This window comes from Microdochium trichocladiopsis (genome assembly GCF_020744255.1).
Source record: "Microdochium trichocladiopsis strain MPI-CAGE-CH-0230 chromosome Unknown B0I36scaffold_12, whole genome shotgun sequence".
Classification (NCBI taxonomy): Eukaryota; Fungi; Ascomycota; class Sordariomycetes; order Xylariales; family Microdochiaceae; genus Microdochium; species Microdochium trichocladiopsis.
The window spans coordinates 409,134-431,452 of NW_025763555.1; the positions used below are offsets into that span (position 1 = coordinate 409,134).

The window sequence follows — 22,319 nt, forward strand, 5'->3', positions numbered from 1 at the left end:
TGCAAGGTTCCCCTTTCCCTTTGACTTTACTCCAAGCCAGCCACAGAGACTAATCAGTCCGAGCATCAAATCACACCAGCGCTTCCGCTCATCCCTTGCAGTGTACTTTCTCGGGGTTCTTTGCCTTCTTTGCCGTGTGCCAAAGGACAGGAGGCCCGTGGCCTGCATGAGCGCCCCTGCAACACGCTTCAGCCAGCCACCGCTGTCGAAATAAAAGCAATACGGTTACCTTGCAATGCGATGCGCATGCGACGCAACGCTTAGAGATGCAGCTGGGCTAATGCAGCGCGAGCTCAGCTAGCCACAAGCCATTGGACCCCCTGCTATACTGAGCCGTCCTCTGCATGCAGTAGCGGAATTATCGCAATAACGGCATTATTGGGTCCGTGGAGGAGTGCCGGTCTTCATGCGAGACGACCATGGAGCGCAACGGAGGGTCTCAAGAGAGATGGCCACGGCTAGCCGTTCGCCTTCACTCGTCAGGCAATGTGTTGTGCTGCACGCAACGTCAAGACTTGACAAGGAGGACACGCGTTTTGAAAGCGTGTGTCAACTACCTGGCCTGCAATTTGTGCCTCAGTCACAATCATGCCCCAGAGACAAGCAGCCGGTGAAGCCCAAAGTCATCAATAATTGCGAGCATGGCGTCCGACATCGTCCCCAGCCAAACTACATGTTCCTGCGCCTCGATAACTTCATGATCCAGAACGATGTCCAGCGGCACGCGAATCTGCACAACACCGCCCCGGCTGGCCCCATCTCCGTCACCGCCGGCGGCTGCTTGAGGAGATATGTTCACGCTTTTAGAGGCGATAGTCAAGCAATCAATCTTTTCTCGTTCTCGATGATAACTAACGTGGAAGGGTGAGCGATACGGAGAAGTGGGCGGCATCCTTAAGGTGGCTGTAACTCATCGATACGATGAGCCAAAGGGAGCTGCAGAAACCAGTGGATGCAATGGCCAGGGCAGAGCCGTAGACAGCGAGCGTGAGCAGCCTCTATCGAGCACACCGAGGACTGGTCTCGGCTCAACTGTTCCGACAACGGCAAGCCGTTCGCGCGAAGCTTTCCTCCTCGAGGTTCAATATGCGTAGCCCATACCGAGTCATCTGCTCTTCCTTCAAGCCAAACAACCCAGCTCCCGAATCGGCGGGGTATCCTTCAGGGGCTGCTGCGGAGCGTCGTTCGCAGACAGTACACCCACCCTGGGCAAGACGCCTGCGACCGCTGGGAAAGACTTGCTGAAACGATAGGAACGACCCCATCAGAGGAGCGGTCACGGTAGGATGAGTTTGAGAGGACCTTGGTGATTTTGACTTGTCTTGTCCAGACTACTGGCTATAGAGTGTATCTATCGCACTGTAGACAAGCGAACGCAGCTAGAGTGTGAGAAACTAGCTCCTCATGGACCAAGCAGTGTGCCGCTTTCAAGCTGCGGCAAGCTCCCTCAGGTCTTTGGCGCTCCTCAAAAAGCCTTGTGGCCTCTAAACGTGCGCCAAAGCCTGACACCAGTTCTTCTGGTAATGCAGTAGAACCAGTAGAAGTCAAGGAGCATCATTGAAACAAGGCCGGCGGTACACGACACCTGCCCTGATGTATAGAGCTGATCAAAGTCCATATAAGCGGGGCAATTACTACACGGGCATGAAGAATTGCTACCCGGGCATGACTCTTACACGGGCATGACCTTTTGCAGCCTCTGATTGGTCCATCCCTTTTTGTTAGTGCATTTAGATTCTGCCAACGCTCCCCTTGTACCTCGGGATTAGCTCTCCACCACGACGATCGACGAGACATATGGAAGCTATTCACTAGCTAGCTACTACACCAATTACCTCTTGTCGCATGTCAAGCCTACTGATAATGATTGTTCGTGAAAGATACCATATTTGTCAAGGTCACAGGGCTCCAGGCGTGGTGTGTTAGGTCCCCTGCTGAGACCAACACTCAAAACACAGGCTGTATCAGGAATATCTAACAGCCTCATCTTCCAAGGCATCTGCATCACAAAGCAGGTCATTCCTTTGTGCTGAAATTGGTCCCCTCTTTCCTTCTTTCATAGTCAAATCAACTGCCCCTTTAACCATGTTCTCATCCGTGCGTGCGACACTCTTCCTGTCGCGATCAAGGCCGTCATTATGTCCCAGCCCGACTCTCGATCTAGCTCAGCAAGCAACCAACGACTACGAAGCTATCAATTACGTCCTCGAAAACGACAGCGGCAGAACCAATCTGAGAGTTCAAGACCACCTTCGTCTAATAGCACAGGGACGAGCATTGGCCCACACTATGGCGTGGGAGACGACGAGGCACTCTATAATGCTTTCGCCTCGTACCCAGAGACCTTCACGACCGCTCCACGCCCCCATGGATCGCGTGGGCTGAACGAGCCACCATGGGAGCTGCGATTCGATCATGAGATTCACCTATCGAATGATTTCCCAACCCGAGGAAGACGGTCGCAACGAGTAAGAATGCCTATACCAGGCCCGGAAATCGACCAGCCACCTGCCTGCTCTCCACAACAATCAGCACAAGAACAATTCTCTCCAACAAGACCCCAGTTTCAGTCCGCCCTTAGGCTAGTGCGCGAGGTGATTGGGACAGATCGAAGACTTACCATCGAGCTCGTCCGGTCATACGAACGAGTCCGCCAATGGCGCGAGATATGGGGCTACTCGCCGCTCAGTTCAACTGCATTCGAATCATCTCCGCCATACTCGCCTCCCCGAGAAAGGCACTCTCCGCCTATCGCCTCGCCGCCCTCGCCCGACCACCCCTTGTCGCCTGTCCCTGACCCGATCCCGAACCCACCTATCCCAGGCGACCCAGCGCCGTCAGCCGAAGTCCTGTTCGAGTGGGTGAATACTTTCGCGAAGGCTAATGGCTTCGGTATTGTTCGACGAAATGCCTACTCATATAAGGGTCGGAAGATCCGGTACTCTTTCCAATGCGATCGATTCGGAGAACCACGCCCCTCAGAGAGTACCGGTATTCGGCAACGGAAGTCTCGAAAGTGTGGTTGTAAATGGATGGTCATTGCCGAAGCACTGGAGGAGGGTAGATGGCTTCTACGACACCACGATAATTCCGAGCATAGCCAGCATAACCACCGGGCCAGTATCAAACCATCCGCCCATCCCTCCCACAGACGACTCACTACACCTATCAGGGCAACAGTCGAATCGACAAGCCGTCGGGTCGGAATTCGGGCCCGTGACGTACGCGCGATCGTCCTGGAGCAGCATCCCGAGTCATCCTTTACACGAAAGGATATCTATAACGCCAGGTCTCGTATCAGCCGAGACAAGTTGAGCGGCCACACTCCTACTGCAGCACTGATCAAGCTGTTCGACGAGATGGAGATTCCCTATCTTGTTAAGTGGGCGGATGATGAGCCAAACCACCTCGTCAGTCTTATCTGGACCTTTCCGTACTGCCTCTAGATGTGGAAGCGGTTTCCTGAGGTCATCAGCTTCGACAACACATACAACACCAACCGCTTCAAGCTTCCATTATTCCAAGCAATAGGACAGACCTGCCTTGGTTCTATCTACAATGCGGCGTTCGGTCTGATCGACAACGAGAGACGGGAGGGGTTCCAGTTCCTCTCTGAGAGCATTCGACAGATCTCAGAGCAGCACTCTATTCGCCAACCGGACGTTATCATTACTGACTTCGACGGTCAGATGAAGGCCGCGCTGAATGATCAGTTCCCTGATGCACAGCAGCAGCTGTGCATCCACCAAATCAGTTCTAACGTCTTGCTCAAGTCAAAGCAGAAGTGGGTCAAGGGCCAATGTAGCAGTAGTAGTCCCGACAGCAGCAACGGGGAGGACTACGCTCCACAGGCACAGGCTGAGCTCGGCCCAAAAGACGGACAGTTGGTCAACGCGCAGACAGCTGAAGTCGTCCCTCATAGCCATCGAGGGGTTCTCATGATGTGGAAGGTCGTCTTGTTTGCGGAGACAGAGGAGGCTCACGAGAAGGCGTGGGGAAGCCTCTGTAGGGAATTTGACGATCAGCGGGCCATCCTGCGGTATCTCCATGGAACCTACATGCCTGTCAGGGCGCAGTGGGCACGATGTTTCATTCGCAACTATCGCAACTTCGGCATCCGCGTCACATCTGGGACAGAAGCAAGCAACAACAACATCAAGAGCTATCTCCTGAATGGTATGAGCAATCTCTATCGGCTTATCGAGGCTATGCAGGACATGATGAAGGACCAGGAGCGAGATTTCAACGACGCCTGCGCAGCGGACGAGGTACTTACCGCGCGAGAGTACATAGGGTCCAGCTCGGAGTATCTAGGCGAACTCCGGACAGCACTCTCTTCGAAGGGTCTCGGGCTGATCAACAAACAATATCGGCTAGCAAGGAAAGCAATGCCGACGGGGAAGAATCCGTTCCCTGACCCCATTGGCGATTGCAGTGAGGACTGCTCGGTTTCGACCGAGCTTGGAATCCCCTGCTGCCACACAATCTACTCAAAGCTGGTGAGTGGCACGCCTCTCACCAAATGGGAGGTCCATCCTCGGTGGCGCCTACGAGAGCCATCCTCTCGAGATCCATACCGACGAATCCTCGACCCTAAGATCGCCACTGCTCTCCGTGGCAGACCTAAGAACACCACACAGGCTGTTCCAGCGCGGCTAGCCATTGAGGCAAGCAGCCAGCCGAGTAGCCAACGAGCCAGCAATCCAGCAAGCCAAGCGACAGGGCGCAGACGAGGTCGACCACCAGGAAGTCACAACAAGTCAACGCTAGCTAGGCTTGCTCTGGAAGCGAGCCAACAGGCCAGCAGCCAGGCTAGTAGCCAGGCCAGTGCCTCATCCCAGCGCCAGACGCGCAGCCGGTCAGCTGTTCTTGCAGCTGGAAGAACTACAGGAGTACATGCCAACGGACGGAAGACGCAATCTAGCATTCGCAGGCGAAGGAGTCAGTGGGAGCTGCTTGACAGCGACGAGGAGGTTCTTCCATCTATAGTAGTTAGAGGATAGAGATATAGATAGCTGCCCTCTAGGGCGCGCTGGAATTGGCCGTGTTCTGTATTGAAAACCAGACCTTGTTTTGATATACGCCTAAGACCTGTTCTAGAGGCCTGGTTGACCTGGTTGGTTCTGACTATACCGAAAGCACGGCCTTGTTAAGAGAGCTTGCTTCACCGCCTTTGCACTGATGTACCTGTGGGTCGAAGGAAAAAAATGAGCGAATCAGAGGCGATAGAAGTCATGCCCGTGTAAGAGTCATGCCCGGGTAGCAATTCTTCATGCCCGTGTAGTAATTGCCCGAGTAAAAGCCCACACAGAAGGCCGCAAGGACCGGCACTGTCTGAGGGCGCTCGAGGTCGTCCAACTTCGTCTGCATCAAGTAGCCGTTGTAAACGAGGTAAGAAGGCGAGAACCCTATGGCAATGGCCTGATGGACACTTTGGGTTCCAGATCGCTTGGATGGCGGCTTGATTGTCTGTGAATATGGCGCACCAGCCGGGGCGGCTGCTTCTTGCATGTACGTCAAGTACCATTTTGACTAGCACCAGTCCCTTGAGCTCTGCTGTGTACACCGTGGAGGTGGTCGATAAGCCTCATGTATGATGCATCCAGTCCGTAAGACGTGGAAATATTATCTTACCCTTGATTTACCCGTCCCTACGTACAAGCTGGACCAAATACGCAAAATCGTCTCGCGAATATGGTCTCATTGACCTCAAGCCTGCTGCAAGGGAGGGATTACAGTCTCATCTGAAACAGTTCTCGAAGGATAAGGATGGTTGGTCGCCCCTATCGTAGGTCTCGGCTAATGGCCATGAGCCTGTCGTGAAGTTGCTGCTGGAAACGAGCAAAATCGATGCCGACTTACCTGACAGTAATGGTCGGACGCCGCTCTTTGTGCGGCGAAGGATCCGACGTGGTGAGTTCTGGTGTTGCTGCAACAGTTGAAGCCCGGCATCGTTCATCACATTTCGCAGAGCCAAGGGCGGAACTGGCATGAGACGCTCGATTGTTGAATTATAAAGATATGTGAGTGGGCGGGCGGGTGGCGGCGGCCCTGGCTCACAGTATGACGCAGCAGCCGCAGCTCTCGCCGCTCTCAAAGGTGAGCAAAGCGGAGCGTGTGGCGGCCTCGAAGACATTGTCGACGCCCTCGCCGCTCAGGCTCGAGCACTCGAGGTACTTGCGGGCTCCTATCTCCTTAGCGACGGCATCTCCCTCTTTCGGCGTGACGAAGCGCAGCGACTTCTTGCGCATCTCCTCTATGGCGAGGGGGTCTTCCCGGAGATCCTTCTTCAGGCCGACGAGGATGATGGGGACGTTAGGGCGGAGGCGGGAGGCTTCCTCGATCCACTGGGGGCGGGCGGGGTGTATCAGCGAACCTTTGACCATATCCCCCCAGGCGGATGCGTGGGATATCGAAGGGACCAGGGGCCGTACCTTGTGCTTGACGTTGTCAAGGGAATCTGGAGTATCAAGCGAGAAGCCGACGAGGATGACATGAGCCCTAGAATATGCCAGCGGCCGCAATCTGTCGTAGTCTTCTTGTCCAGCGGTATCCCATAACGCCAACTGAACGGACTTGCCGTCTACTCTACAATCTGTGACATAGTTCTCGAAGACTGTCGGGATCTGCGGGATGAGAGCGGATGGTCGGCGGGCGGACGGTCGAGGGTTCGGGGAGGACATACGTAATGCTGCGGAGGGTCGTGGTGGTTAGCTTGATATGCTTCGCGGCAGGCTCGGGGGGCTGACTGATGGGAAGTAGCCGAGCGTAAAGACGCTCAGCAGAGATGTTTTGCCGCAAGCACCGTCGCCGATGATGACCAGTTTCCTGAGGGAATTAGAAGTCAGTATCCCTTTTTCTTTTTTTTTTGGTTTGGTTGGGTTGGGGGGGGGGGATTCATGTGATGAATCGAGTTCGGCGGAGGACCCCTGAGGAGGGATCGTCGAGACGGTCGAGGGGCAAACAGGTGGGTGCGTACCTGCGGATGACGTTTTGAGGGCTTTGGCTGGCCATGGTGTCCCAGTGAGAGTAGCCGCGCGGCGGAAGAGATGGGGGACGCGGTCTGGATGGGTGCGGGATCCCTCTGGCTGCGTATATTGCGTCGTCAGGGGACGAGGATTGCAGAGGCGGATTCGAGTCCGAGATCTCAGGTTCGACCGGGGGAAGGCCGAGTTGACAGGAAACGAGGGGGCGGCCGTCCGTCGGGGAGACCTTGGGGGTGGTTCGTTGGGTATAATGGCGAGTGTGGTAGTGGTGATAATAGATACGTTTATCGATGGTTGATGAATGGGTGGCCTGGGTTCCGTCCCAAGGATGGGCAATCGAAGAAAGCGGTGGTCTGGTATTTAGGGATTATGTTGTAATAAAACAAGAGACGGCGCAAGAGCGGGAGATGACAAGCGATAAAGCCACGCGCATTGCAATGCCAGTCCTTATTGTCAAACGATACTCCGCCCCAGCCGAGGAGGCGTCCCGACCCCCATGGGCACCATTGTTTTGTGTATATAACTCGTCCCCTTGACTTGGGCAGTGGTTAAGGACCAATTTCAACTCTCTACAACCCACACATCTTGACACTTATCTCGAGCCCGGTTGAAAGCGATATGGGGGTGGACGGGGAAAGGGGCGGGACTATGAGTCGTGTCACGCAAGAGGCAGAAGATGAAGCGGCAGCGTCCTTTTTCAAGTCCTGTCCGGTCGATTGCTCTGTTCCTCGCTCTCTCGGTACCTAGAATCTGCCCCGGCAGAAGCTCTTTACTTGCGTAGCAGTCCACCGGCCAGCTTTAATACGAGCTAGGCACAGGACAGTACTGACACTACGGCTAAGCTCCATTTACCGTTGCAAACCCCACCCCCGCGCCCCGGGGCGAGAGCGGGCTGCAAGTCGCCATTTCAGGATAAGGTTACTCCGATACGAATCAGCCAGGTGACACTGGCTAGTACACTGTATGGGAATTGACCGTCGACTGTACAAGTCGTCTTGGTCCGAGAAACCCACCACGCTGTTGACACGGGGCAGGCAGCGATCTACGCCCTCTTAAGGAGCATCGTAAACGTTGAGGGCAAAAGAAACCTGCCTAGAGCGGCATGCTCACCACGTTGGGAAGCTGGCGGGCGTGTTTGCAACTACGAGTTTGTGACATGGCGTTTTCTCCACTGCTGCTGAACCACCCATTTGTCTCTCCATTGTGGTCCTACCGTTTGACCCCTACCCGACTGATGCATCGCATCCTAGTCCCCGCCAACCCCGCCGCTCCAAGCGGCCGGCACGACCGACCCAGCTGGCATGTTCAGCCCTCCTGTCGCTAATTCACTTTGGTCTTAGGGCTTGGAGTTTCGCCTAATGCCGGCCTTGGTCCCATGGACTGGATTATCCTCCCCGATGTGGGTCAAATTGAGCCGCATGCACACGGGAAGTTTCATGGGCCAGCCAGCCACCTTGCGAACCAACCTCCATTGCCGGGCCAAAACCTTCGTGGAAGTGATCCGTGGATGATCATGCCATTACTGTACCTCTGGCGGGGTAACCTGCACATGCATCAAGAGTCGCTCCACGGCAACGTCTTTGGTGAACCTAGTGCCTTCAGATGCCTGTCGAGACAGAAAAGGAGCCCGAGCGCTTCATCCATACTCACACATCAGGGCCTGATCCTACAATATCCGTAACAACATCGTCCCAATATGGCCGTCAGGCCAGCTTTGGTTTCCAACAACATTATTGAGCAGGGCATGTTCTCGGCCTGCCTGGTCTTTTCACTATTCGCGGTCAACTTCTTTTCCTCCGTCTTCTCACTCATCTTGCAAGTCCTTCTCCTTGTTACCCGCTTGCCCCTCATCTTCATTACCATCGCCGCCTACGGGATACTACTGCAATGGTTCCCAAGTGGCTCCGTTGTTAAGAAGCTTGCTTTATTCATACTGATGGGTATCTCCGGCACGTGGTGGACCGACCTACAAATCGATGGCGTTAGACGTGGCTCGGTAGCCCAACAGCCATCCTGGCGCCTGCCTCAAGGCGGCTCCGTCATCGTGTCATCGGCAACTTCTCCTATCGACGCTGTGTACCTTGCTGCGGCCTTCGATCCTATCTTTACTACATCTTGTCCTGGGACGCGCAAAGTGCGCCGGCTGGGTTTGCTTCAGGCAATCCTACGCGGGTTTCGGCGAATCGGGGATAATCCTCTTGGAGACGCTGCCCTTGGGGAGCTGGAGACCTTGCTTGTGGAACACCCAGCGCGAGTCATTGTGGTGTTCCTGGACTGCCCAAAGACGAACAACAAGGGCTTATCAAGCCTAGTCGCCGTTCCCCCTTCCACAAATGCCTTCCGAGTCAGCATCCGGTACACGCCGCCGGACGTGACAACACCGGACCATGGCGGGTGCCTGGCAATCCTCTGGAATGTGCTCTCCAGTCCTCTGCACCTTATCCGAGTGCATATCGCCGACGACGTGAATGTCCACACCGCTTTGTCACAGTCACACAAGACGAACAGCGAGCCTGCCAATTTGGTAGCGCGGCACAACGGAGATGGTCCGAACCGGAGTTCAAGGTCGAGGATGACACGCCGACGCACAACTAAACGGCCGCTCAGGGTTCTCGGCGTCATTAAAGAATGAGTACAGCAAACAGGCATCAGCCTTGGGTGGTCAGCAAAGGTCGCGGCAGTGGAGGCGACGGGGATGGATTACTAAGCCCCGAGCAACATGAATGTAGGCAGCGCCCGTGGTTGGTACAGATGTAGTTCAACAGAAGAGGATAAAAGAAAGAGACGATGCATGGATGGCCAGAAGGCGTGGTAAATAGCAATGAACATGCCACGGCGCTCGCAGAACGTAGGATATCGTACATTGGGACTGTCGATGAACACCGCCCGTCACGGCGGGAAACTCGTTCCCTGAGCCGGGCTAGGAGGCCTTAATGCCTGTCTCATAGTTTCCTTGCACCGAAATAGTTCGTCTTCCAAGGCCCGGTTCTTCCGCAGGAGCTCCTGGACGATCCTCTCGCGGTTACCCTTGCCCTTGAGCAAGACAGAGTGATTGACTTCTAGAAAAATGTGTTCAGGCCAGACAACATCTTTCGTGACCCAGTCGCCGTCAGTGATACTGTGCTGCTGGTGGTCGAGCAGATAGCAGCAGCGAATCCGGACGCGTAAGGTTCTGTTGGTGTATCTCTGAAGAGGTAGTAGATCATCGGGATCAGTTTCGACATGTGTCAAACGATCACGATCCTTAGGACCCAAGTGGAAGCTGAATTTCTGGACCGCGGCTCCAGGGGCAATTGAGTTAGGGCCTAGCGCGAGTCTCCTGACTGACTGGTAATACCGCTCGTTCAGTGCTTCTGGTCGTATAGGAAGGCGCTTTGGACTACGAATGTGGGCATGATGAAGGGATTGCATGATGCAGTGGTTACTCTGCGGATCACCCGGATATTCGTTGGTGGCAATTCGGTCATCGCGGCCTGGGAACAAGAGGCCGGTCGAGATTGGTTTCGTCGGTATTGGCTGTGTCACAAAGGGTTGTAGAGGCTGAACAGCCCGCCCTCTGTGAATCGTACTGATAGCCATCGAAGCCTGCACTACGGGGAATCCGGATGGATATTGCCTACTCGCCCCAGTGACCGGGAATACAGGTGAGTGAGCTGAAACAGGTGAGCCACTGGACCAGTGCGCACCGTAAGAAGCACCGAAACTAGCTTGCTGACTTCTTGATGGTCCCCAGACATGCGCATTCGGCCGCGCATGTGTCTGCTCTACGGGAGATTGAAGTCTCTGGGGTTGACCGTGCCAGGCTAAACCCGGCGCCTCAGTACGCAAAGCGTGCTGTGTTGGCGCTGCCGTCACCGGAGATGGTGCTTGCTCGGTCGTAGAAAATTGATAACTTGCAACACTCATCGAGGTTGCTGACTCTTGGGCGAGCGGCGACTCGTTGGGAAATGCTGGGAGGATTGGTGTGAAGAGGTTCAATGGTCGCGGACATCGTTTGGCTTGGCAGGGCCGTCCACTGTTGGTTTGGTGCCGCCGGAGAGGGGACATTTCCGACAAAGCTCTGAGCATTGTTTGGTACAGCTGTTGGCGAGGTCGATTTTTGAACATATCGTTGTTGCTGAAGTGTTCGGGCGGTGTGGGCCAACTCCTTGTATCTCTGGACAAGATTGTCTTCGTAATGGAGAACGTGCTGTTGTCCCCACAGGGTATGGCGGCAATCTAAAAGGGCTTAGCGTGATTGCCGCTTTGCCACTATTCCTAATCTAGCTCGGTTCAGAATACATAAGTGAGCTCTCATTCCCATCACTTTCTTGTACATATGACTTCGTTCAACCTTTCTCTCATCACGCCATGCCCTTCAGCTCAGATGATCCCTCTCATTCACCTCGCTCCGCCACCTCCTATTCTCTGTGAGCCCCCACCGCGCAAAAAAAGATCACTATCTAGAGCCTATCACATCGCGGCTTCCACAAATTTATCATCGAAAGTAGTCAGCTCGTTATTAACAGCCTGGATAATCACATGGAAATCAATCGTGGACTGAGGAATGAGTCATTGAGGGCGCATCTACGTGACTGTCGGCTGCAAACGCGTCAGCATTAGCACAGTCTTCATCGACACGATGAAGCCCGCGCGCTTCGGAACTCGGAGCGCTCATCTCAGTGTCTTTGACGAAAACCGCGGAACCGGCTTTGAAGGAATAGTGGCATATCGTGGGCGTCTCTGTGTCTGGGGCGTCTCTAGGGAGACCACATTTGATAGGTTGGCCTCGACGGTTAATTCAGCTTCTGCCGCAGTCACATCATGTTTATCTAGCTCCAACAGGTCGGAATAGCGGTCATTCGTTGACCGGGCTTGACTGGGTAGCACAGCGTCCAGCAACATTATCTTCTGCACTACGTGGGCTCTCTTAGATAGGGGCGGGTTCATCGGCCCTGGGCTTCTCGGGTATCAAAGAGACCTGGCCATAAACTCACCCAGAAATGAGGTTCAGTGACGTGTATAATTTAGCTACCGAGTATATAAGCTACAGTTCACCTCATGTTGAACGGATTGAAACTCTTCTTCTCATCACTCCTTTTCCCCTCATCACTCCCTTACCCTCATCACTCCCTTCCCCTCATCGCCATGCTTATCACTCTAGAGAATCAAGAGTTCTATGTTCCGGTCTCGGCTAAGGCTACTGCAGCTACAAGCCAGTCAATGAGACAGAGAGCGCCTGTCTCTGCGATTTATCCTCCTCCTCCTCCTCCTCCTCCTCCTCCTCCTCCTCCTCCTCCTCCTCCTCCTCCTCCTCCTCGTGGATCTGTTCAGCGACTTTCCAATGTCTCAAACCCGGCTAGCAGTCGACAGCCGGACCGCCCTGGGAACCGCTGGGAAGATAACCGGCCAGGAGATGGCAAGGCTGAGTGTTCATTGTTAGACTCAAGCAGATCAGCGGTCGAATGCAGTCTACAACGTACGTCCAGATCCAGCAGCACGTTACCGCAGTGCATAATTCGTGCGAGTTGCAGAAGCTGTAACTAACCTAGTATACGACTCGTTCAGCATCTCCCGAGTCTCCTGGGCTGGGTTTCGAGAGCCTTCGGACCAAGACCATGGCTGAAACGCGGAAGGAATCTAATGACGTTGGTCTGAGAAATATAGATCCTATCCTTGCGGACAGCCAGGGTCTGTCTACGAATGCACGCCGGTTGCCTGGTATGTCAATCCTGAAAGAATTTGTGGCAACGAATTTCAAGTTTCTGGTAAACTAAAGCATCTCTAGTCCACGCAATGGACCATAATAGCCACAGGAGAGACACTCCCGAGCTCCAGCTAGGATGCTTCCCGTCTCCGGCCGAGCCCCACCGCCAGACGACGAGTGACTCTCACACTACCCCAATTCACAGTGAAGCACGACGCCCGCGACCCGGCTACGCTGGACTGGACGACTGACGACTGCATGTTGTCACCCGACAACCCGCTCGGGTTCCCCTTCGTCCCGGCATGCCACCGCCACGACTTTGGCTACAACAACTATCACAAGCAGAACCGCTTCACGACAGCTGGGAGACTCAGGATTGACAACAAGTTCAAGACCGAGTCAATCACCCCGTTCAACCCCTCAAATGGATGTAATACTAATATGCTTCAGTTTGTACTACCAATGCAACTCGGTGACGCTCAAGTCTCTGTGCCGGGCTCTGGCAGAAGTTTACTACGCTGCGGTGAGAGCGTTTGGAGGGTTAGACCCCAGCAGGCGCGACGCCGGCCCGCCGGACAAAGTCTGTGCCGTCACCGACTCCGTAGCCCATGGCCGCGGCGTTGACGGAACAAAGAGGAGGCCGAGGACGATGTCGGCCCATGTGATGACATGGCGGCGGCCCACGGTCCAGATGATTCTTTGCAAGGACAGGGCGTGAAGTACGCGGTCGGCCCCGAGAGCACGGATGGCCCTCAGGAGTAGGGAGCCCAGGCCGACGGCCAAAGGGAGGAGCAGTGCTCCGACGAGGATTGCGTACCAGTGGGTGACGTCCATGACGCGGGGGTGCGAGGAAGTCTGGGCCGCGAGGCGCGAGGCTGCCCTGGGCACGCGCCAGCCAAGTCGCATGCAACTTTATGCCAGCCCAAGAGACTTATTCTCGGCCACAGCGCTCGCCAGACAGGTGCGATTTCGCCCAAGAGGGTGGGGGCCGTCGGATGGCCCTTTTTGGGCTCTGGCCATGGACGTGGGTGGCAAGGCGATGAGGGCGGGTCAGGATATAAGCCCGCGGACCAAAATTCGGCAAGAGGTCGCCACGCACAGCGAGAGCAACCAGATGGCTTCCCTTGACACCGTGCACACATCGTACCAGGAACTGCCGCTGCGGCCTTCCACGTCTCGGTTTCCCAAGAATGGCGCCGCAACCCGAGCCCGTCGCGGCAGACTGTGGGGTGAGCAGATAGGGCGTGCATCCCATCAAGTGGCCATCTTCATGCTAATCGTTGCGTCCCAGTGCCCTCAGAGCGGCCCCGATCCGTGCGGATGTGCTGCCGCGCTCAAGCTTGACTTTGACATCTGGTCCACCAGCCAGACCCTCAAGCGCATCCGCGCGGACACGGCCAGATGGCACGATACGGTCAAGAGAGGAGCCGTGGAGCGCGGCCGTCTCCAGCAGCGCTACGAGGCACTGGCGGCGCAGTACGATGCTCTGGTCGCGCAGCACAGCCAGACGCAGGCCCGCTGGTCGAATTTCCATAGCCAGCTGGACAGGGCGCACCAGCAAACGCTCATGGACCTCGAGGCAACTCGTGCATCGCACGAGAACACCAAATCGAGGCCTGAAGCAGCCGAGCTTGGGTCACGAGAGCATCAAGCCAACGCCGAGCTTCAGGAACGCGAGGCCACGCGTTGCCGGAGGGAACTCGCGGAGCAAAAGTTGATCAATCAATCCCTGGAGGCGGTCTTGCGAGAGAAAGGCGTCGAGTTGGCGGAGCTCGGGGTCGCCGTGGCCCAGCACGAGTCGCTAAGGGCCGAATACCAGTCGATCGCGAGGGAGAACGAGGGCCTCGAGAAGGAGCTCGCGGACGCGCTCGACGTCGCCAACGACATGTTCGAGGTCAGCGCCGGTCGCGTGCAGGCGGAGCCCGCGGAGCTTCTCGGCGAGAACAGGGCGCTGCGGCAGGAGCTGCGGGACGGCAAAGACGCCCTTCTGAAACGAGGGGGCGACGAGAAATCAGAGGAAGACGGCCTCGAGGAGGAGTCGGGACTTAACGATGTTCCTTGTGACGTCGCAGAGGACGGCCGGGGGAAGAAGAGGAAGCATGAGGAGTAGCGGCGGGCTGCTGCCTCTGCTCGGCGACGCTTTGCAGTCCGGCTTTGGGATTGGACACGTTTAATTGATTGCTAGTATAAATGCACTGGCCACATTCCACATAGGTGCGTCGCGGACCGTGACCCCTTAGTGTGTCTTCGCGCCCTGATGCCCGACCGTCGCTTCCCCACTATTTGAGTCCTTCTAGTGCTAGGAAACACTGCGCACCATTCGGAATCTGAAGGTGGCACGACCTTTTCCCCCCCTCAGATGGCCCTAGACTAACATTTATTTCACCCGGCCATACAAATTGCATATAAAAGTGGAAATATATTTTCTCCTGTCCAATCAGGTCAATAATGAATGCGTTCTCCGCCTGCGAGGAGGACCTGCTCGAGCCTCGTTTTTTGACTCAGAACGTCGTTATTTAGCTTCTTCTGGGCCACTTTGCGCCACCCCTCGTGGATGATCTGCTCTAGATCGCCTGTAGTCAAATGTGCAGTGTTTTTGACGTGATACTTGACTCTCCTGATGTTCGTCTCGATCCAATTGAGATCAGGAGATAGTCCGGGACCAATAACGAGTTGACGGTCATTGTCCGCGATCCATTTCATGACCTTCTTCGAGTGGTGTGAGAAATCGCTGTCGACTTGAAGGCGGAAATCTTTATGTCCAACGTGATTCTCTATTTCGCTGTACAGTAGGCGTAGAATTGGAATCAGAACGTCCGCCGTCATTTTCCCATTTTTGTTTGAAGGGATCGTGTACCAGTATAACTTCGACCTGAAGTTCCAGCCGACTGCGCACACTGCATGCATGAGGGTCTGTTCGTTCTCGTCCTCTAGCTCCTCGGCACCCTGAATGTCATGTTCGTTGTTTTTTATAGCGTTTCTGGCGTTTCTGAGCTTCTTTGACTTCTGGCGAGGGTCCTCTGGCTGTACAACCCAATGTTCATTTCGGTCCTCTGGACGGCGGTGGACCTTGGTGGTGAGTGCCGGCTGAAATCCGAAGTGGACTTCATCCATTGAGAACCCTGTTTTGAGCCATTCCTCGTCGTCGTACCTGCCCTCTCGAAGGCGCCGTCGAACCCATCGAATTCGTGCTTTCTTGGCGCTGTCGTGGAGCCCCTCCTTCAGTGTTGAGACGCAGGTATGGTACCTGAAGCTCCTCCGCATCTGGTTCCTGATTACCCTCTCGCAACAGGTGACCTTGAGGCCCGACTCTGCTGCCGCGATTGGCCACGGCAGGCGGTAACCCTGCCATTTATCACCCTCAGGGAGGTCTAGAAGCCAATGATAGATAGTTTTACCGTCCTCAACGCTGAATTCGACGCGCCTACCACGTTTATTATCGATAAGAGGGTTATGGGCCGTCCGGCGCATATAATACTCGTGGTCGAAGCACTGCCTCTTTGGTAACGGTGATGGTGATGGCGACCCTCTTTGCGAGGTCTCCTCGGACTCGGCTGTTTCTTGAGGAGGTTCAGGAATAGCACGAAGCCACCTGAAGCCAGTTCTCTTCGGAACATTGAAGTCCGCGAAGACCTCTGCCTTCGAGAACAGCCTCTGGCCGTTGTTGTCGTGGGTTCGACCGTCTGCCGTCAGGAGGCCTCGCTTCTGTAGCCACCATATGGTACCCAGGGGCCTTGCCCGCCGGGGCGTAGTATGCTCTGGACCGGGCATCGCGTTTTCTCGGTACAGAGTGACGGTATTGGTAAATGAAGACGTTTGGCGCGTTCAGAATGATTGACTTAACAGAATGGCCTAAAAATCATGCGCTTAAACCGACGTTGGCGACGGTGACGTCGTCGCGAGTGCCATCGTCGATTTCAGGTGTTGGGGGTTTAGACCCCTGTCACCCTGGTGATTAGCGCCTTGGCAGACCCCGTGCCACCTTCAGATTCCAAATGGTGCTTAGCACACCATGGCGGAGCCTTGCCCCACTGGCCTTGCGGCCAGGCAGCCCCCCACAGAAGGAACCACGAGCGAGGCAGCCATTGAACCTCTGAGGTTTGATAAGGCGGGGGCGGGCCGGGGCTCAGGCTACAGGCCGTCCCTGACGTGCGGACAGTCTGCCTAATGCATGGCTAGCAAAAGCCACGGCGGCTTCATGCTTTTTGCATGAAGCCGCCATACATCGGGTGGCCCTATAGAGACAACTGCACGGCCCGCATGCCGCCTGTGGCACGCGGCTCGCCATCGTGAACCCTCCATGGCCCCACTCGGGAGCCTCGCCGGGCTCCTGGGTAGCGGAGCGAGGTTCAGAGCCTCTAGCCCTCAACGCGCAATCGTCCCCTGCAGCCGGGATGCTTCTCCAATCCGAGTCGCGTCACACCCAGTGGCCGAAAAGATATGCAACCTTGACCAAGGCTCCGATGCGGGCGGGCCGGCAGGCGCAACCACCACCTGGACCACATTAGAAGATGTGTGAATGGATTGTAGCCGCTGCTTCAGGTAAGGACTAAGGCCCCCGGGCTGCACAGCTGAACATTGATTCGGCTACATACGACATAATTATCGCTGACAGACTTTGGGACAAGCGCGACTATGGTGGGTATGGAGGTATTGATAGCGGGGTTCCACGCCAAGAATCTAGAGCTAGGTTATAGAGCCGATCTTGCATGTAGATCGGTCGCTGATACCACGGCCAGTGCCGCGATCTCGTACTTCGCGGGACGATTCTCGTTGAAAACCTCCACGCATAATCAGACCCTAGGACCACGGCACATCACTCATAACGAAATACCCCTTTCCCCCACATTCGATTTTCATAGAAATCTCTCGTGGTGACTTGGTTCCTGATTGATTGCAAGCTCTAGAGTCCTGGTTGATCGCCCAGGTGCGCCCCGCATCAGTGTTGCCCCACTCGTCGTCCTGCATCAACAGTCTGGCTTGGGCGCCGCTCACGTACTGTACCAGACGAAGAACATAAAATATTAAGGATGTTAAAATCGATATGATCCACAATTACGTGGTGCACTTGATGATGCGAAGATACTACTCATACACTCTTTGAGGCTCTCGATAGCCGGCCGACTAAGTCCACCCTCCGCCTCGCGACCAGGGCGCATCACGACCAGGGGTCGCGACGCGACGCGTTCAAACACCCCACCATACAATCTGCCATATAAACCTGTTTCCTCGCGTCTCTCTGCGACATAATTACGACCATTACAAACCCCAAAAATGAGGCTATCGTCATGGTGCCAAAAGACTACCAATTGCGCGCCCGCCGCGCACTGGACGACATCGAGGCTGGCGTACCTATTGCGACAGCTGCCAAACTACACGAAGTCGACAGATCCTACCTACGTCGTCGCCTCAAGGCCGTTCCAACCTTCAAGCAAAAATACCAAGTCCGACAAGCCCTCTCCGTCACCCAGGAAGACTATATGGTCTCCTGGGCCCTCGACCAAGCAAAGCTGGGCTATGCAGCACCATTGAAGCAATTCAAGCACACGCGATGCGGCTGCTGTCGATCGACGACCCCGCCGCACATCTTGGGCAGCACCGGTACCGTCGTTTCATCCACCGAAACCCAACCTTGACAACCTCGAGATCACGACTTATCGAATACAAACGGTACAACGGTGCCTGCAAGGCCAACATTGATATCTTCTTCGACCGGTTGACGTCATTGCAGCGCAGAAAGGTGCAGCCCGAGAATATCTGGAACGTGGACGAGTGCGGAGTGGCAGAAGGCCTAGGTCACAATGGCTTCGTGGTCAGTGATGCTCTGCGCAAGTTCACGTTGAAAAAGGACGGCGCCAGGAGGACCTGGATCACGATAATCGAGGCCATTTCTGCCGGCGGTCGTTCCATCCCTCCATTGGTTATCTTCAAGGGCCAGTCCGTTCAACAGCAATGGTTTCCTGATGTCAAAATCGATCGATGGAAGCATTGGTGTTTTGAGACTTCACCAAACGGGTGGACCAGCAATGATATTGCGCTAAAATAGCTCAAGGAGTTGTTCATCCCCAACACGGTTCCTGCTATTCCTAGTTAGTGGCGATGCCTTCTCCTAGACGGCCATAAGTCGCACGCAATAGAGGAATTCATAGCGGAATGCTTCATTAACAAGATCTGGCTAATTTACCTCCCGGCTCATACCTCACATGTTCTTCAGCCACTTAACGTAGGCGTGTTCTCGGCGGTAAAGTCGGCCTACCGTACAGCGGTTACAGAGGTTGCTTACGACACCATAAACGAGACCCCAGGCAAGCGGGAGTTTCTTGAGGTATATGAAACTGCGCGCAAAAGCAAGCTGAACAAGGAGAACATAATAGCCGGCTTCAGAGGCACGGGGGTGTGGCCACACAATAGGTCAAAAGCGTTGAGCTCCCGGTTCGTGATGTTGACCCCTGAGGAGTCCCAGTCGACATCTCAAGATGGCCCAAATCAGGCCCAAATGACGTCTACAGAGCCGGACTTTTTGACGCCCTTATGCGCAATTGACGTCAAAACGCCAAAAACAGGTCGCGATATCTATGCATTGCATCAGGTACTGATAAAATGCGATTCTGCGCTGGCGACAGCGACGTGCAGGAAGCTGTTCCAGAAGGTGGCGAAGGCAATCGAGACTTCGAACCTCCGATACACCACTGCAGAACACCAAAAAGACCGCCTGCAAGCTGCATTGGAGGCTTCAAAGCCTAACAAACGTCGCAAAGTCGACCCGGATCCCAACAAAGACTTCGTTACCGTTATAAACGTCGAACGCGCGAAGAGACAGGTGCGGCGGGAGATGGGGTCGGACATCAGCACAGATAACAACACCGACAGTAGCGACGACGAGGTGGAGCTAATTGAAAGTGATAGTGATGAGGATAGTTGCATAGAGGTGCAGGTCAATTAATTTAAAGCCTTTTTATTGGGTGGCTGACGAGCTATTGCAGAGTGACGGCGAGGTTGACGATGCCTTCATGCGCAGGTGGGGGGTGGTCCCGAGGGGGGCTGGTCGCGAGGCGGAGGGTGAACTTACAACTCGTCACCACCACAGCCCACGATATCAGCATAGAGCTTGAGGAGGTGGCATCCGGCTCACGCTTTCCAATCAGCGGGTCACCTTTTTCCCTAACTGCGCTTATCAGAAACAGTGAAGCGACAGCAGTCTTTGGGAGGCGTGTACAGAAGAGGAGAGGTGACTGTATGTACGGACCAACCGTAAAGCGCCGGGCAATCTCTTGATGTAGTAGAACGAGTCAAGAAGAAATATACACATTATGATTTATCTAGCGCTATTCTGCGACTTTGTGGGAAATGAAGCATATTAAGTTATTCCAAAGTACGTCGATGGTGTGCATGTCACTCAACTCACTGCTGAGCAGTGCACTTTCTTCGAGATCCGAAAACATGCCAGAACATGTTCTCTCCAGGTAACAAGCTTTATCTGGACGACGAACGTTTTTCAATTATGCGAAGGGGAGTTAGGTATGCCTCCATCATCGATATCGTCGAGTTCATGGTTTTTACATAAGTGTCTTGCGATTCGCTCTTGACAACCATTCGCCACTCGACAGTATATTCACCTGAAGAGGCTGCATCTATCGATGGTACGGAAACCACTGGCATGGTGCATGGTTGAAAGCTGTTGTGTTCGTCTGCGCTCGGACTATTCAGAACCATCGTGCCGCAGTCGTCCCCCCTCTACTCCTCTCCTGACTCCTCTCCTGGCGCCTCCGCTACCCTCCCTCCTCCTCCTCCGGCACCGAACATGAACAAGTATTTGGCCGAGGACGAGGACTCATTTTCTTGCTGAAGAGGGAGACGACTCTGGGTCGGTCTCTCCGGATCCTTAGGGGTCAGCTTGAGGTCAAGCTTCCTCGAGCGATAAACGACCTTCTCGACCTTCGTCAATCCTGGCTTTTCGTGAAGTTTTCTCCAACCATCAACGACCGTCTTGACTTTCGTCAATTTGATTTTTTGTGAACCACAATGGGTACCAAATGGATTACCGGGAACTTCAAATCCCGATTGAATTCGAGTGTGTCTGGAGATTCATGGCTCCCGAGTCCGCTTGCCCATATCTTGCCCCCTTCATCGAGCTGGGATGTGAAGAAATGCTTGAGCTTGAGAGCTATGCATAGAAAGTATTGATAGCAGACCGGACCCCAGATCCTGTAAGCGAAGGGAATTATCTGCACTAATTCAGGCAGCCAGGCACTCTTTGATCGAGACACATCGGGCAGACATACACCATCTTTACTTGCGAATGAGTAGTCTGCCTGTCTCTCTGCCCAGCGCATTGTGGCGAGGTGCATGACGGGATGTCATATTGATTGGCCCATACCTTGCGGCTTGTCAGTGTGGTGGCTGGCATCGTGCATGAGGAGGGTCCGAGGCGGACTGCACCCCTGCGCGCATCCTCAGAAGCCATGACAGACAGGTACTGTACCACCTGCCGCCCCACGATGTTGATGGAGAAGAGCCAGAGGTATTGCTGCCACTGAGGTGATTGATGCTTCGCTCTTTTCAGGGGCTGCCCGGTCCAACCCGTCCCAAATGACCATTGAGAAAAAGAAGCAAGCCAGCAACAGCTTCAATAGCGAAGCACAGTCTGGTTGTTGGCCGGTAGGCCGTCTGTTGGTTGGTCCATCTGGATTGTGCCCTGCGGGTGGTGGTGTCACACTGCGCCCGCTGCAACAGGCAACACTCGACCAACGTCATACCAATGCTGTCGCATGAGCAAACATCACCTTGGATGGTCCCTTGTCTATCTCAAGGCTCGACATCCGAATTACATTCGACTTATCCTTCTCACCACCCGAGCGTGATGACGCCAGCACCCAGCATGGAGCAGCCGCCAGACAGCCGGAGCCCCGACAGGCATCCCACAGACCCCGCCCCTGAACCAGCATCAACACCACCACCACATCCATCATCAGCGACATACATCGTCGAGCCCACCACCACGCACACTCACTCGTTCGTCTTCCTCCACGGCCTCGGCGACAACGGCCGCAACTTCGGCGCTCAGTTCCTCGAAGCAGGCCACACATCGACCGGCCACCTCGTCCCACAGCTCCTCCCGGGAGCGCGCTTCATCTTCCCTACCGCCCCGCTGCGCCGGGCCAGTGGTTTCAAGTGGACTGAAATTCAACAGGGATTGAACCCCCAAGCAGTATTGGGTGATTAGCAGGGTATGTATCTTCAAGTCTATACCAACGGGCGCAGGAACAGGTTCCTTAATACGCAATTCAACCTGCCAGATCTCTGCGGCGAAAGGCGGGATCTGACGGAAAGGTGTTCATTTTTCAGCCTTACGCCCCATCCCATGCTGCTGCGTGCTGACTCGCGATATCGTACTGGGGCCGTCCATTGCAATGGCGGCACCGGCCGACAACGATGACCTTGGCGCCTCGTCCGTTTCGGTGTTGAAGAATTGGTCGTGACGCCTCCCCGTCTTGGTGAAGGCTATCAGCTCGTTGAGGATGACGAACTCGATCTTGAGCTTAATGCTGTACACGACGGGCTTGTACGTCGTCTGGATCTGGAAATTCCCGCTGTATTCGGTGGCGAGGAGACTGGCGTCAAGCAGGACGGTGAGGACGAAGAGGATG

General features: G+C 54.9%; 8 protein-coding genes across 8 annotated transcripts; 5 read left to right on the forward strand and 3 right to left on the reverse strand.

Moving 5' to 3' along the window:
- The first annotated feature begins 287 nt into the window (after window positions 1-287).
- On the forward strand, window positions 288-977 carry B0I36DRAFT_42998 (uncharacterized protein). Its single transcript, XM_046162515.1, has one exon. It carries the CDS (start codon window positions 407-409, stop codon window positions 866-868), a length of 462 nt encoding a protein of 153 aa, XP_046005750.1. The 5' UTR covers window positions 288-406; the 3' UTR covers window positions 869-977.
- Window positions 978-6,056: 5,079 nt separating this feature from the next.
- Window positions 6,057-7,342, reverse strand: B0I36DRAFT_388860 (ras-related GTPase, Rho2 subfamily; the record flags this gene model as incomplete). The annotated part of the gene is made up of 5 exons (XM_046161272.1): window positions 6,980-7,342; window positions 6,750-6,828; window positions 6,686-6,691; window positions 6,435-6,626; window positions 6,057-6,347 (listed from the first exon to the last, which is right to left on the reverse strand). The coding sequence occupies exons 1-5, from the start codon at window positions 7,012-7,014 to the stop codon at window positions 6,057-6,059; spliced, it is 603 nt and encodes a 200-aa protein (XP_046005751.1). The 5' UTR covers window positions 7,015-7,342.
- Window positions 7,343-8,480: 1,138 nt separating this feature from the next.
- On the forward strand, window positions 8,481-9,755 carry B0I36DRAFT_396020 (uncharacterized protein). The gene has a single exon (XM_046161538.1). The coding sequence runs from the start codon at window positions 8,683-8,685 to the stop codon at window positions 9,616-9,618; it is 936 nt and encodes a 311-aa protein (XP_046005752.1). The 5' UTR covers window positions 8,481-8,682; the 3' UTR covers window positions 9,619-9,755.
- B0I36DRAFT_43037 (uncharacterized protein) lies at window positions 9,756-11,115 on the reverse strand. Its single transcript, XM_046162533.1, has one exon. It carries the CDS (start codon window positions 11,091-11,093, stop codon window positions 9,876-9,878), a length of 1,218 nt encoding a protein of 405 aa, XP_046005753.1. The 5' UTR covers window positions 11,094-11,115; the 3' UTR covers window positions 9,756-9,875.
- A 1,468-nt stretch (window positions 11,116-12,583) lies between these two features.
- On the forward strand, window positions 12,584-13,434 carry B0I36DRAFT_368742 (prokaryotic phospholipase A2-domain-containing protein; the record flags this gene model as incomplete). The annotated part of the gene is made up of 4 exons (XM_046159662.1): window positions 12,584-12,686; window positions 12,878-13,070; window positions 13,123-13,252; window positions 13,309-13,434. The coding sequence occupies 4 exons, from the start codon at window positions 12,584-12,586 to the stop codon at window positions 13,432-13,434; spliced, it is 552 nt and encodes a 183-aa protein (XP_046005754.1).
- Window positions 13,435-13,942: 508 nt separating this feature from the next.
- Window positions 13,943-14,782, forward strand: B0I36DRAFT_254950 (uncharacterized protein; the record flags this gene model as incomplete). The annotated part of the gene is made up of 1 exon (XM_046150850.1): window positions 13,943-14,782. One exon carries the CDS (start codon window positions 13,943-13,945, stop codon window positions 14,780-14,782), a length of 840 nt encoding a protein of 279 aa, XP_046005755.1.
- A 1,166-nt stretch (window positions 14,783-15,948) lies between these two features.
- B0I36DRAFT_388864 (uncharacterized protein) lies at window positions 15,949-16,558 on the reverse strand (the record flags this gene model as incomplete). Its single annotated transcript, XM_046161273.1, has 2 exons — window positions 16,101-16,558; window positions 15,949-16,017 (listed from the first exon to the last, which is right to left on the reverse strand). Coding segments are annotated over exons 1-2 (411 nt in total), but the record flags the coding sequence as incomplete, so codon positions are not given.
- Window positions 16,559-21,550: 4,992 nt separating this feature from the next.
- Window positions 21,551-21,895, forward strand: B0I36DRAFT_368746 (uncharacterized protein; the record flags this gene model as incomplete). The annotated part of the gene is made up of 1 exon (XM_046159663.1): window positions 21,551-21,895. One exon carries the CDS (start codon window positions 21,551-21,553, stop codon window positions 21,893-21,895), a length of 345 nt encoding a protein of 114 aa, XP_046005757.1.
- Window positions 21,896-22,319: the final 424 nt, after the last annotated feature.